The 14,602-nt window shown below is 46.6% G+C and overlaps 1 protein-coding gene across 6 annotated transcripts in view; it reads left to right on the top strand.

The window, feature by feature from the left end:
• The window catches only part of LOC119183319 (uncharacterized), a 41,242-nt gene that overhangs the window by 15,982 nt on the left and 10,658 nt on the right, over positions 1 to 14,602 (top strand). For 2 of the 6 annotated variants that reach the window (XM_037433653.2, XM_037433650.2), the window contains exons 5-8: positions 888 to 1,004; positions 10,484 to 10,570; positions 11,447 to 11,585; positions 13,917 to 14,007. In XM_037433653.2, the coding sequence (XP_037289550.2) occupies positions 888 to 1,004; positions 10,484 to 10,570; positions 11,447 to 11,585; positions 13,917 to 14,007 (434 nt within the window). The remainder of the gene's footprint in view (positions 1 to 887; positions 1,005 to 10,483; positions 10,571 to 11,446; positions 11,586 to 13,916; positions 14,008 to 14,602) is intronic. The other 4 variants (XM_037433660.2, XM_075888811.1, XM_037433658.2 and 1 more) reach the window with 2 other exon arrangements.

Below are 14,602 nucleotides of genomic sequence, written 5' to 3'. Positions count from 1 at the left end.
TAACGAGAAAGAAGAGATGAATTTGTTAGGTGTAGCTCCAAATATTCTACATTTAGAACAAGGCGAAGCAAGAAAACGCGAGAAGAAAAATGCAGGTGGAGACTTTGGATTTTCACACTGTGCCTTCACACATTTTGACGGTATCTACTGGGTCCTACGAAGTTTCCAATTGGTAAAAATGAATGATATTTGCATTAGTGTGTGCAATAGACATAACAGACCAAATTTCAGAAAATTTCATCGAGCCCATGTCACAAAAATACGAAAAAGACGTTTGTGACGTTGCTCGCGAAAGTTTGGGCATGAAATTTAAAATTGGAACTTCGACATTGATTTCCTCCTCTAATAGTGAACCTATGATCGTGAAACATTAGAGTTCTCGGAGTATTAAGCTAAACCAAGGCATTGTTTTACTTTAGTGTCCCTTTAAGGTATATGCAAGAGAATGTTTGTCTTCTGCGAGCTTCTGAAAAAAATCACGTGTTTCATGGCATTAGCTGACGAAAAAAGAGTGGTCCGCATTCACCATCATGGCTTTTGATGGCGTTAACACTCCCTTGTTTAAATGCTCATATTTACCCCACAAAGTGGACGGAGAGGACTGTAGCACAGGGGTAGAGCATCAAAAATGTGATTGAAAGATTGCAGGTTCCGTCCCTACTAGCAGCCACTTATCTTTTTGTTCACGTTACTTTCTTTACATTTTTATTATGCTTACTGAAAACATCTCCTATACTCTCCTTGGCCTTCTATTTAATTAGTTCTCATTAATATTGTGGGTTGTATTCAGTGATAGCACTGAATGGTTATGGTTTAAATGGTTTAAACATATTTATGGCTAAACAAGAGGCGAAGCACATGTGAAATAAATGAATCCTTTCATTTAGGGCACCATGCTCATCTTTGTCATGAACAACGGTACAGATGTGAGTCACGTCGAAATCATTGTGCTGGCTGTTGGACCAGTTGTGACCCTGGCTGGGGCCATTGCTGGGGAATGCACTGTAAGTATAGTGAACTATCTGTTCATATTTGCATTTTTGTTCTTTAATATTGTGCGCAATGTAGTATCATAATTGTCTAGTTCACAGTCAATGTGTTTTATCACAATGTATATATTTCATAAATTGTAAACAGCACGTGAACATCACTGGCTGTGAGCCCCGTCGCGGTGGTCTAGTGGCTGAGGTACTCGGCTGCTGACCTGCAGGTGGCGGGATCGAATCCCAGCTGCGGCGGCTGCATTTTCGATGGAGGGGTAAATGCTGTAGGCTCATGTGCTCAGATTTTGGTGCACGTTAAAGAACCCCGGGTGGTCGAAATTTCTGGAGCCCTCCACTATGGCGTCTGTCATAATCATATGATGGTTTTGGGACATTAAACCCCACAAATCAATTACTGGTTGTGAACTTATGAGGCGGTCTCATGAAATAGCTTTTACAAGCTTGCTTAAATGTGCCACAAGTGCCGGCTGTGAAGAGTGCTCCCGTAGGGAACTGGATAAACCACTGCTTTTTTTTTGTCTGATGAGTGTAAATGCCCTTGACCTAGCAGTCAGGGACATGAATGGCGAATCACTAAGTCATCCACTGATGTTGCTTATGATGTCATGCTGGAGCAATACTATAACAGTGAAGACCTACGCTTTAATTCAGACCATTTACTGCCAGCTTATTTTCTGCGTAATTGAACCTGTGGATGGCTCTATCATGTCGACAAGGTCGAACCTGCCACAAAGATTTCCCAGGGGAATTATTATCTTAGATGCATACTTGGTCAGAAGAAAATTATGGCAGACTCACTGACCGGATGTAACATTGGAACTTATACAAACTTATATTATATGTGAGTGTGTTGTGGGACAGCTCAAAAGATAATGTGCTTTTTGTGCAGCTGACAGTGACATTGCTCTCACTGTTATCAGCCCTGTTTTACTTAGCTTTACAGTGACGACATGTGTTAGGGTAACTACAGAGCGAAAGCAAAGCTCCTCCTTTTTAAGGACTGTGATAAAGCTCCTCTTGGCATCATGTTTATGTCAGTTGCTTTGCGACGTGTGGAATGAAAGCACAATAGTATTCCTGGTTCAGCCACTAGTGGTGATGTAACAGAAATTGCCCTGCAGTTATGGGAGGCCGCATGGAAACGACACAGTATGCTTTTTTCGTTAAATAAATGCAGGCATAGCACCATATGGGTGCTTGCGTGCCAAGGGGTCTAAAGTCTTGAGAAGGGGTCCGCAAAAGAACCTCACCACCTGAATGATAGTTTAGAATGCCACAGTACAAACCTCCTAACCCCCTTTTAAATACCTCTGCATGGTCATAGGGTATCGATAATTCATTTGTAGTGCAGGCTGGGTTCTATAGAACCTATAACCTCCAACGGATGTGGTGTGAACCCATCCATAAAACTGCAGATCTTCATATTATAGTGTTTCATACTCGTATACAGTCAAACCCCTTTATAAGGGACATTGATATAAGAGACACCAGTATGCCTACAGTAATATACAGGTTGACAAGAAAATGCATACGAGGTAGTGCTAAGCGTTGCTGCCCGTTTCTGCTCACGCCATTCGCACAGCCGCCGAAGTTCCAAGAGAGACCACGCCACTACCATCATTGCCGGGCAATAAGTGCGGCATGCTGCCGTTTGTCTTATTTTAACCCAAACAGGGAATTCGGGAATAAAATACATCACTTGACCTTCTTTTCTGCAGCTTCAAGTTTTTGCGGTGTCTTGACTGCTCTCCAGTGTCCGTGTTTGCATGCCCTCTGATATAAGGACCCTAAACAGCTTTCGAAGATACACAATTGAGCGTGTTATTCTCTTTAGGTGTTTCTCATTCTTTTGGCGCTCTTCGTGGCGCTAGAACGGTGATCCATGTCCCAGAGATATCAGTTATCGTTCCCCCCCCCTCTCCCCCGTTCTTCCTCATGTCTCAGATGATTATCACGCGCGATGCACTTGTGATTTCGCTGCATTTTGTGAGTTTCCGATTGCACAAGTGGAAATAACAGTGTGTAGCATGCAAGCTCGAAATCCTGATAAATAAGCTCAACGCTTAGCACTCACATATTGCACACGTGCTTTATGAATACATACGTGTCAAGCCTGTAAGAATATTAGTGGGGAGTGTAGTGGAGTGGGATGGAGATCAGAACCAAAAGAAGAGGCTCCAGATTATATCATTCTCCCAAGAGAGAGAGGAAACTTTATTAGAACTTGGCCGGCAGCTTGGTCTTGGTGACCTCAGATGGCGGCGCTGAGTCCCTGAACTCGGGCGGCATCTTCGGCCTGCCGGACAGCCCAGAGCTGGTCGTTGAGCTCCGAGCTTCTGAGCGCCGCCTCCCAGCGGCGGCGTCGCCGACGGAGAAGGTCCCCCGCGGCTCCCGCAGACGGGACGGCGGCGGGAACGAGTGAGCTCGAGGCTTCCTGTTGCCTGGTATTGGCAGCCGCCATAGGTGCATCGCGAACGGCGGCCGTTTCTCGACCATTGTTATCGGCGCATTCCCAGAGCATGTGGCGCAGCGTTGCTCTGTGCCCGCATGCTTTACATAGATCGCACAACGGACGAATTATTTACAGCAAGGACGATGCAGCTCTCAATCAGAAAGGCCAGCTTGCTTCAATGGTTTTTGTATATTTTTTTTGTGAGAAGAATTATGTGAACACTCTCTACGGGCTTTCATGTTCCACATAAAGCCTGAATCAAAAACTTTTGTACTGAAACGGGTTGTTGAACAAGCAGGCGAACTCAGCGAAGGAGAGCTTTATTTAGCGCAAGGGCTAACTGAACGCAAGCCTACGATCACAGCAAGTCTTCTTCTCTTTCTATCCTCGAGCTCCATGCCCACTACCCTCGTTACAATCACCCCCGGCCGATGAGGGAGCCATCCTGGCGACCTAAGGACAGGTGTAGACAGAAGGGTCATGGTACGGCTTGAGCCGAGAGATGTGTACGATTTCTTTTCCCCGACGGCGCTTGTCCGGAGATGCATCCAGCGGCTCGACAAGGTAGTTGACAGGGGATGTTTGGCGCACAACTCGGTAAGGGCCATGGTACCTGGACGAAATCTTGTGGGAGAGTCCTGGAGTAGTAGAAGGAATCCATAGCCACACCAGTGAGTTCGGAGAAAAGCTCATATGCGTGGTTGACGCGTCGTGGCGATGTTTCTGGCGCGCCTGGTCATGTGACGTGAACGCACGAGCAAGCTTCCGACATTCTTCAGCGTGTGCTGCTGCTCGAGAAACGGTAGTCATCTCTGAAGGGTCCGGTCGATAAGGAAGAATGGTATCCATTGTTGATGATGGCTCGCGTCCATAAAGAAGGAAGAAAGGCGAAAATCCAGTGGTGCTTTGCGTTGCAGTGTTGTAAGCATATGTCACAAAAGGGAGTATGCTATCCCAATTTGACTGGTCGGATGAAGCGCACTTGGCCAGCATATCCCCAAGTGTACGATTAAAACGCTCTGTCATCCCATTAGTTTGCGGGTGATAGGCTGTGGTAGTGCGGTGTATGATGCGACACTCGCTCAACAACGCTTTGATGGCATCGGAGAGAAAAACGCGGCCACGGTCGCTTAGTAACTCCCGAGGTGCTCCATGCCTTAAAACCAGGTTTTGCAGTATAAAACACGCAACGTCTTTTGCGGTAGCTGAAGGTAACGCAGCTGTTTCAGCGTACCGCGTTAGGTGGTCGATAGCGACAATGACCCAGCGGTTGCTACTCGAAGTATAGGGAAGCGGACCGTAAAGGTCGATTCCGACACGATCGAAAGCTCGTGCTGGACATGGCAACGGCTGCAAGGGACCTGTGGCATGATGAGTGGGCATTTTGCGTCGCTGGCACGTAAGGCAAGACCTTACGTAACGGCGAACGAAACGGTACATACCGCGCCAGTAGTACCGCAGCTGCAAGCGGGTGTATGTTTTTAACACACCAGCGTGGCCACATTGCGGATCATCGTGGAACGTGGCACAGATGTCAGAGCGCAGATGTCGGGGGATCACGAGCAACCACTTACGGCCGATCGAGCTGTAGTTTCGGCGGTAAAGCAGGTTATCCCGAATAGCGAAGTGTCCTGCTTGACGGCGAAGCGTCCTGGAAACTGGAGCGGGCGTCCGGTTTGAGAGCAAGTCCAAAAGAGATGAAATCCAAGCATCTTTGCGTTGCTCGGAAGGCATGTCCGAGATGCTGATGGCCAAGGCAGCACTAGTGGAGATAGGCGAGCCGACAGGCTCTGAAGCCAATGGCGAACGTGACAGGGCATCGGCGTCGGAATGCTTCCGGCCAGAACGGTAGATAACACGGATATCGAACTCCTGTAACCGCAATGCCCAACGAGCGAGCCGACCATTAAGATCTTTTAGTGAAGGTAACCAGCAAAGCGCATGGTGGTCTGTTACAATATCAAACGGACGTCCATGTAAATAAGGCCGAAATTTTCCGATTGCCCAAATAATGGCGAGGCACTCCTTTTCAGTTACACTGTAATTCTCCTCGGCTTTACTGAGGGTGCGGCTGGCATAGGCAACGACGTACTCGTCAAAGCCCTATTTGCGTTGGGCCAGTATGGCCCCTAGCCCGACACCACTAGCGTTCGTATGAAGCTCCGTGGGAGCAGACGGATCGAAATGTCGGAGTATGGGAGGCGTGGTGAGGAGCCGTCGGAGTTCCTGAAATGCATCATCACACGCCTGCGACCACGCTGACAAGTCAGAACTTAAGGGGGCGATAATGGAGGCGAAATTGCGGACGTAGCGCCGGAAGTAAGAACATAGGCCGATGGAGCTTCGAAGCTCTTTGATGGTGGTTGGCTTTGGGAACGCCGCGACTGCATTAAGTTTCGTAGGGTCCGGGAGAATGCCGTCCTTAGAAACCACATGGCCGAGAATTACAAGCTTGCGAGCGCCGAAGTGGCATTTCTTCAAGTTAAGTTGACGTCTCGCCGTGGAAAGGCACGTAAGAACTTGCTCGAGGCGGCTGAGGTGGGTCGCAAAGTCGCTTGAAAATACCACAATGTCATCCAAATAACAGAGGCACGTTTTCCATTTCAGACCTTGCAAGACGGTATCCATCATTCTTTCGAAAGTGGCAGGCGCATTGCAGAGGCCAAAGGGCATAACGGTGAATTCATATAGTCCATCCGGTGTTACAAAGGCTGTCTTCGGGCGGTCACCCTCTGCCATGGGCACCTGCCAGTAGCCAGAGCGTAAATCTAACGAAGAAAAGAACTCTGCTCCTTGTAGGCAGTCCAAAGCATCATCGATGCGCGGCAGAGGGTATACGTCTTTGCGCGTTATCTTGTTGAGTCGGTGGTAGTCAACGCAGAACCGGATGGATCCGTCTTTTTTTCTGACGAGAACAACCGATGAAGCCCAGGGACTGTTGGAGGGCTCGATGATGCCACGTTTCAACATGTCGTCCACTTGTTCGTCGATGACACGGCGTTCAGCAGATGACACACGGTACGGACGCTGCCTTAGCGGGGCTTGTTGACCGGTGTCAATGCGGTGAACGACCGCAGAGGTTCGGCTTAAGGCTGACTGGTCACGATCGAATGAAGAACGAAAGCGGAGAAGAAGATTTATAATCTCTTCGCGTTGAGTTGGTGCGAGCTCAGAGTCGATGGCATCCGAGAATACGTCCAGAGCATCATTAGGCGCGTTGGTAGAAGTGACAGCACCAATTGGGAGCGAAACTGCAGAATCGGGTATAGTAGTCGGAAGAATGTACTCGTAAAGTTCGTAGCTTCCCAGGCATTCTCCACGTAGTAGGGATGACGGGCTGTGCGACGGATTGCACACATAAATGGCAGCGTGACCATTGCGAAAAATGACGACGACAAACGGAAGCATGATATTTCGACGGCACGCAGATGGGACCGATGGCATAAACAACACAGGCGATTTCGGAGGGGAGGCACACGACACAGAGACAACAACAGCTGAGAAAGGCGCTATGTCAACGTCAGAAGCAGCAAACACTCTACACGAAGCACCATCGTCGGGGTCATAGCACGGCACAGACAACGCGAGTTCAGAACGAGCACAGTCGACCAAAGCAGAATTTGACGAAAGAAAGTCCCATCCAAGGATAACGTCATGCGAAGAACGGAATAAAACTACAAATGTGACGACGTACATCGCACCTTGAATGACGACTCGTGCGGTGCACAAAGCTGAAGGCTGAATATGATGGGACGTAGCTGTCTGCAAAGATAGGTCGGTAAGTTGTGTGGTCACTTTCTTCAAGTTTCGGCACAGTTTCTCGCTAATTACAGATACGGCAGCTCCAGTGTCAACAAGTCCGTGCACTTTAATGCCATCAATATAGAGTTCGATTTCGTTCGGGGGACAGCAGTTAGGTCTTGAAATTTTCGCTGCCAACGCAGTTCTTGCCTCCGGAACTGCGCCCGTCAGTTTTCCCCTCGCGGTGGGCTGTTGCGACGTAACATCGGAGAAATAGATCGACGACGAGGAGAAGGTGAACGGCTTGCGCCGGATGGTCGGCGACCGGGACGTACGTCTAGAGGTGGATTGGCAGGAACGGGATATCGCGGCTGAGTGGGCATGGTGGGCATGTAATGTGAGGCCCCTGCAATGTCGTGAGAAGGGAAGCTGCGACGACGGCAATGACGAGCTACGTGGCCTGGGATGCCACATGAAAAACATATCGGCCGATTATCTGGAGTGCGCCATTGGCTGACGATAGGGGCAGTGTTCGCTGTATAGGGTACCGTAAATGGTCGTGCAGGCGGCGGCGTCATATAAACGTTCTGACCTGTTTCATATACAGCCGGAGACGGGACGGTCAGCGAGCGGGAAGGTGGGGTCGACGAATAAACGTGGCGAGTAGCTTCGTAGATGGCCGGAGACGCTGGCGCACGTGGTTGAGCAACTGCGGCTGCATACGTTAGTGGTGCGGTAACAGTTGGGGGAGCCTGAGCTGGCGGCAATGCTTCGGCAACTTGCGATCGAATGACCTGGCAAAGCGAAGGCGACAAGGGTACCATCGGCTCGGTAGTTCTTGTGATAATAGATAGCTGCCGGGCGACCTCCTCGCGTATGAATTGCTTTATGACTGGCATCAACGCAGAGTGGTCGGCGGTGTCATGGCGATAGTCGAGGGATGAGATGTCCGCGGTGTCTTGAGCAGCGCAACGTGTAGAAGCGCGCTGCCTACGCAGCTCATCATAGCTTTGGCAGAGCTGAATCACCTCGGCGACCGTCTGGGGACTCTTCGCAGCCAGCATTTGGAATGCACCGTCGTCGATTCCTTTCATGATGTTCTTGATCTTGCCTGCCTCCTCCAGAGTCGAATCGACGAGCTTGCAGAGAAATAGCACATCTTCGATGTAGCTCGTGAAAGTTTCATCTGCTCTCTGTACTCTGCCCCGCAAGCGCTGTTCAGCACGAAGGCGGCGGACAGCAGGACGGCCAAAGACTTCCGCGAGGGTTTTCGCCAATTCCGACCAGGTACTGAAATCACTTTGATGATTTCTGTACCATAGTTTTGCCACGTCGGTCAGGTAAAAACTCACATTTGTGAGCTTATCGGCTGCGTTCCACTTATTGACGGCGCTCACCAGTTCATACTCGGCAATCCAGTTGTCCACATCTTGGTCCTCTGTGCCACCAAATATGGGGGGGTCGCGCTGCCGGAGAGCGCCAGCGCAGAAGACAGGCACAGGTGCGAGATCTGGAGTAGCAGCATGAGATGGCCCCGGATCAGTCATTGTAGGAGGTCGTTGGAGTGTGCGGCTGCGAAGTTCCAGGGTGAGGACCAGATGTGCCCAGCACTTCCACCACTTGAAACGGGTTGTTGAACAAGCAGGCGAACTCAGCGAAGGAGAGCTTTATTTAGCGCAAGGGCTAACTGAACGCAAGCCTACGATCACAGCAAGTCTTCTTCTCTTTCTATCCTCGAGCTCCATGCCCACTACCCTCGTTACAGTACGCACACTGTATGCTAAACCCGCTGATAAAATCTCGCAAATGCTAGTGAGGAATGCTGCTGAAGCATAGATGAAACAACCTGCCCATCTCCACTGCACGGAGGACGCATGCGATACCATTATTAATTACAACCACCCTTTAACTGTGCCGATGTTTTCCGCCTCTTCTCGTTTTACGAGACAACTAACCTTTGGTAAGTGGAATATTCCATGAACTAACAATGCATACGGCGAACGGATTTTACAATTTGCTGGTATTAAAATCTGAGTGCTATACTTTTTTATATAAAAGTGTGTTCAAATTTCACCAAAGCACTAGAACAATACTATTTAGAAGAATGTTCTGATTTAATAATGCCCAGTCATGTTCAGTGTGATGGCTGTCATAATTTTAATATGTAAGTAGTGGTCATTCTTTTTTTCTCTTGTGTTAAGTTTCTTTTTTTCTTTGTGTGGTCATTACATGTACTGTACTGCTTCTTTTCAAATTCTTTATTAGATAATATATGTCTTCCTTAGTTATGCTTTTCCAAAGTGCCGTGATAAAATGCATATTTTTGGACCCAAACTAGCTAATAGCTATGGGTCCACAGAGTGTGTGCAAACTTTATGAAACAAGTGTGAGCGATAAAATTCTAATTTCAATTCCAATCATTCGGCATGCGATGCCTGTTGCCGATTGCTCCGTCACAGAAAGAGGGAGACGCAGTGTTGTCTGTATAACGCATCGGCGCGAAATGCAGCATGTCGCATTCTGCGCTGATTGCTGTTGGGTGGCGCCTGGCGTCAGACTATAAGTGCTCGCGTTTTGCTAACGTAGCGTCAATTTGGCCAGTGTGCGCGCGCGTCAACGCTACATTGGAGTATATTGGGCCCTTCATGATGCACTCATGGGCCTTTTGCTAGCTTTACATATACCAAATTTGGTGTTACGTGATGTCAATAAGTGACGAAATATATGACTGGTACAAACAAGATAATCCTGACACGCGTGTCATGTAGGAACATGACAACATACCACGCTCACAGTGTGCCCGCGGCCATTTTGCTAGCTCCACATAAACTAAATTTGGTATCACGTGACGGGAATAGATGACGAAGGTACACGACACATCCAAACATGATAATCATGACACGGAAGTCGTGTACGGCATCATTTACCTCCACTTCGTAGCGTTTTGCTGATTTTAAAGTTACATATCAACAATTCTCATTCGTGTTTCCCATATCATCGACTCTCACTGGGCGTGGAATGCGCCAATTTTTTATCTGGTTCACATTATCATAGTTACTTAGCACTGTGCTGCATGGCTTTGCATATGAGTCTAGTCACTTTACGTGAACCCGTTTTCTTCATGTATTCTGCATGCTGAAGTGATCAAACAACTGTGTGTTACAGAGTAAATGCTGTGTGTTCCTATGGCTACTTTATACTTGAATAGCTTAACTGAGTATTATTATAACACCTACAAGCATGTGCTGGAAAGAAATTGTCTCTCCTCCTCTCCCATTCACTGCAGATTCGCAAGGAAAGCAAAGTCTGGCTGTCCATTTTCGTTGTGCTATGGTTCCCCAATGTTGTCTACATAGGCCTGAAGCTATACGACGTAAGTTGTATGCGCAAATACTTCTACACAGATGCTCAGTCTTTAGCATTGAGCCATAGCCAGCTTAGTGCAAGCATACAAACAGAGTGCAAATATACATGAGAAACATTGATCAGCTTTGAAGCAAAGCTTGCTGCCCGACCAGGATAGGCATCACTGCTGCTGAATTGCGCATGCTTTTTGGGTTGATCCATATCATGACCGCAATATAGTATATAGATATACATACGAATTTTATATGTGCTTCAGATGCCAGGTACAAGTAGACTGACACTTATATATTCCTGTACATTAACCTACAATGTAGTGCTATTAAGTGCAACTTTAGTCTGTTTAATAGAGAAGGTGATTTACAGAATGCACGAACATATAAGGTCGCTTTGTAGTTGTCGGTAGAGTGCACCAACCCCTGCAGTCTGTCTAACAATATATTGGCAACACAGCCAAGGCTACGAACCTCAAAAAAGATCATTCAAGGCTTCATGCTAAAAAGTTCTTTCAGCGTGATCATGTGCTGCTTGGCCTATAAGTTCTCTGCTGATGCTTGTATTTGCTTGAGATGTGTGTCTTAACTAGATGCTGGATTATAAACAAATGTTAATTTGTTCCTGTTTAGCAAGGCTGCATCATTGTGGGTTTTGAGCAGAAATCTAGGGTTACAGGGTCGTCTTACAAACATGAGCCCAGTAAAGCTCGAATGAAGTAATAGATAGTTTCCTAACATAGCATATAAGGACATGTAAAAACATTAACAAGTAACCTGCAGATACGGTCTGTACCAATCAACCAAATATACTATGTCTATGGTTTTATGGCATTAAACAACATTCATTATTTTGAGTGCTTTCATAAGCCTGGCTATTTCATTTTTTGTAGCTGAAACCCAGCGAATCATGGACAGTTTTGTACAAAGCTACAGTGGCGTGTGCTGTGGTTGCCCTGCTTATCCGCTTGGCTTTGGCTTTCACCATGTACAAGGTGGTGCGCAACTTTGGCCGTGGGCTTCGAGAAAAATGTACGTGCACACATGATTTCATACGGTTTCTATCTAATGGCTGAGGCACGTCTAAACGTAAAGTGTCTGCATGACTGCAAGTACACTTGTGAAATCAGTCATTGCACTTAGTTGTTAGCCTGTAGTCGAGATCTTGGAGTGAGCCAACATTTGTAAGGGAACATTTCAATGGTTGAGTTAATCCTGGTCTCACCACTGCTTGGTGCGCAAGCACTGGAATTTCACAATTGTGACATGCGTCTGCAGCATCAGCTGCCCAGCAAAATTTTCAATCACTTAGCAGAATAATAGTTAAGTGTCACTTAAACAGAAGCACACCTGTCCTCAAGGTACCTGTGTACTGTAAACTTCAAAACTGAGAAGTATACTGTTGGGATGTTGGCTGGCTACAGTGAAACCTTTTCTTGTTGAAGCTGCCTTCTCCTACCATTTTCATAACTCCATTTACTGAACATGTCTTTTAAGCCACTTTGTTAAGGTTTTTTTTACAGGTACAATGCTGGAATGCTTAAGTTAACACGTCTAGTAAAAAGCTTCTGACCATGCTTTATTTCAAAGGTCAGGTGCAACACTGTAGAAGCTATGCATGAAGTTCGGTCAGCAATATGTGTGACCATGTGCATCTTGCACTTGACTTTCATTGTTGTAAACGCTCGTGCGAGACAAGCACAAACGTGAATGCACAGCTTCGTGAAAGGCCACAAATAAAACATCAAGAGGCGAGAACAAAAGAGATGTTAGGTGATCCAGAACAGCTCATAGACAGCCATATAATCGGGCGTCTTATCTTTGACGCGCAAAGCATCTTCATGTATTGCTAAGCCCAAAGAGGAATAGAAATCATGTCGATGGAAAAAACCATTGTACTATTTCTTCATTGCAAGAAGCCTCGCTAGCCTCCACAGCATTACACCTGATGTATGAAACTGTGTCTGTTGAAACTGCGACCTAGTAGCAGCCTCTGATGTGTGGCCCTCATAGAGCAAGCTTAAGGCATGGAAGCAGCAAATTGTCCCACGTATGTGCACGGCCTCATTGGCGGCACTGCGCATGACATTAGCCCACGATCGGCACTGCTGAAAATATCGAGCTCACAGCGACCTGCTTCATCTAATCAGGAGGCGCCACTTTTGCCGCTGCCTCCTGGCATTTATTTTCTCATGACGACAAAACATAGCAAAAAAGGAAGAAAATGAGAGAACATACAGGACCAAGCAGTTTCTATCGACAGTGTATTTATTTGTGTCTTACTCTATATATCTTGCACAACACGAATAGCTTGTATGCTTTATTTTTTTTGCACAAATAAACACATTGTTGGTCATCAGCACTTGGTCCTGTCTATTCTTCATGTGTCTTTTTTTCACACAGATTGGCATATACGCTATGCATAAATTTATGATGTACTTGGTCCTGTCTATTCTTCATGTGTCTTTTTTTCACACAGATTGGCATATACGCTATGCATAAATTTATGATGTCAGTTGCATCACCGCATTTGTTTTAATACATTTCGGTGCTGTCACTCTTTTTTTTAATCCTCAACAATTTTACCACATAAACTGAATAATGCAAATAGGGCTTGTCCATCATTGCATGGTGTGATTAGCTGTCCAGAGAGGCGAGTGCCGCATTGTTATGGCTTAGTAGGCGGGCATCATTAACAGCAGCTCAACAGTGTGCCCAGTGCATTTTTCGATGCACAGACTTCCGATGCAGACCTTTGCACCGTGAGGGTGGGCCTTAATACATAGTGCAAATTTACATGCATAGAGGTCATAATAATATGACATAGCCAAAGTTACCTGTGGCATGGTATATAGTACTACAAGGGAGCAAATGCGAGCCAATTGATAGGTATTCATAGTCAAAAAGGCAATGTAGACACCGTCAAGATCGACCACAGGACCAGCACCGCTCATGTGTGCATGCTTCTTTGTGTCTACTTTGTGCTGTTCTTAACTATGAATAGTACTGCAAGTTTAATGTGTTTTCTCTGTTCACATAAACTTATACCCATCTTGGCAAGCATTATGTCTTTACAGCTTTATGAAGTAGAAGCATAATTGCCTGCCAATCTATCATTACAGTGTCACAGAAGCGCTACTAGAACATATACTGCACAAGCTTGTATTTCTTCTTGTTATGCCAATTTTACATCGCACTTTCCAGTTTTCCTCTCTCTCTTGCTGTTTCTGTCTTTCTTTTTATTTTATTTTTTCCTAACATACTGCTGCCCATTGCCTGTGCCTTTTCTGCTTGAGTTGTTGTGTCTGTGAGCAAACTTCTGCTGACTAACTGAGGAGGATTTCCTTAAACTGTGGAAAGCAGTATCCGCAGGAGAATCATTGGAGTCGCTGCGCCCTTCCACTTACTACCGCTACTCTGCTCCTGACGTGGGCGTAGCTCATTCGCCCGGCAGGTGAGGCTTTTGCAAGCTGTGGCAAAGGCTCTCTGCATGTCTGGCATGCACCTATGCGGTGGTGGGCACAACTTGTCGCACTTTGCATGGAAAAAAAAAAAAAAATGCTTGTGATTCAAACCATCAGTTTGTGGAAAGACTGCAAGGGTGGAGGACAGAAGAACACGTCACGAAATCATCTTTATCCAGAGGTGCCCAACCAGCTCCCACGCACAGCTTGAATCCCCTTCCCTCAACAAAAATACAGGCTACCTTCGGGTGTAAAACAAACCTTGCAAAAGGTGGTGCTTAGGATGTAATTTTCGAAAACAAAAATGCTTGTGCTTCAATCGTTGCAACATTTTATGTCCTCATTCCCTGGCATTTATGTTCGCCGCACTCTTTGTTCTTTTTACTGTGTGATAAAGGTGTGCCCTACTGGTAACTGCGAGTCAAAGTGGAAGCTGTTTGAGCATCCAAATTCTATTGGGATGCACTTCAAATTCTATTGGTATCCACTACAATGATAGCGATGCACATTCGCTCAAAAAATATAGACTACCTGTTATGGTGGTATCGTAAGCAAATTGCAAGGACATGGCGGATGTCCTTGTAC

Source organism: Rhipicephalus microplus, chromosome 3 (assembly GCF_043290135.1).
Source record: "Rhipicephalus microplus isolate Deutch F79 chromosome 3, USDA_Rmic, whole genome shotgun sequence".
Taxonomy (NCBI): Eukaryota; Metazoa; Arthropoda; class Arachnida; order Ixodida; family Ixodidae; genus Rhipicephalus; species Rhipicephalus microplus.
The sequence above is the reverse complement of the archived record's forward strand: the minus strand, read 5'-3'. Positions and strand labels throughout refer to the sequence as shown.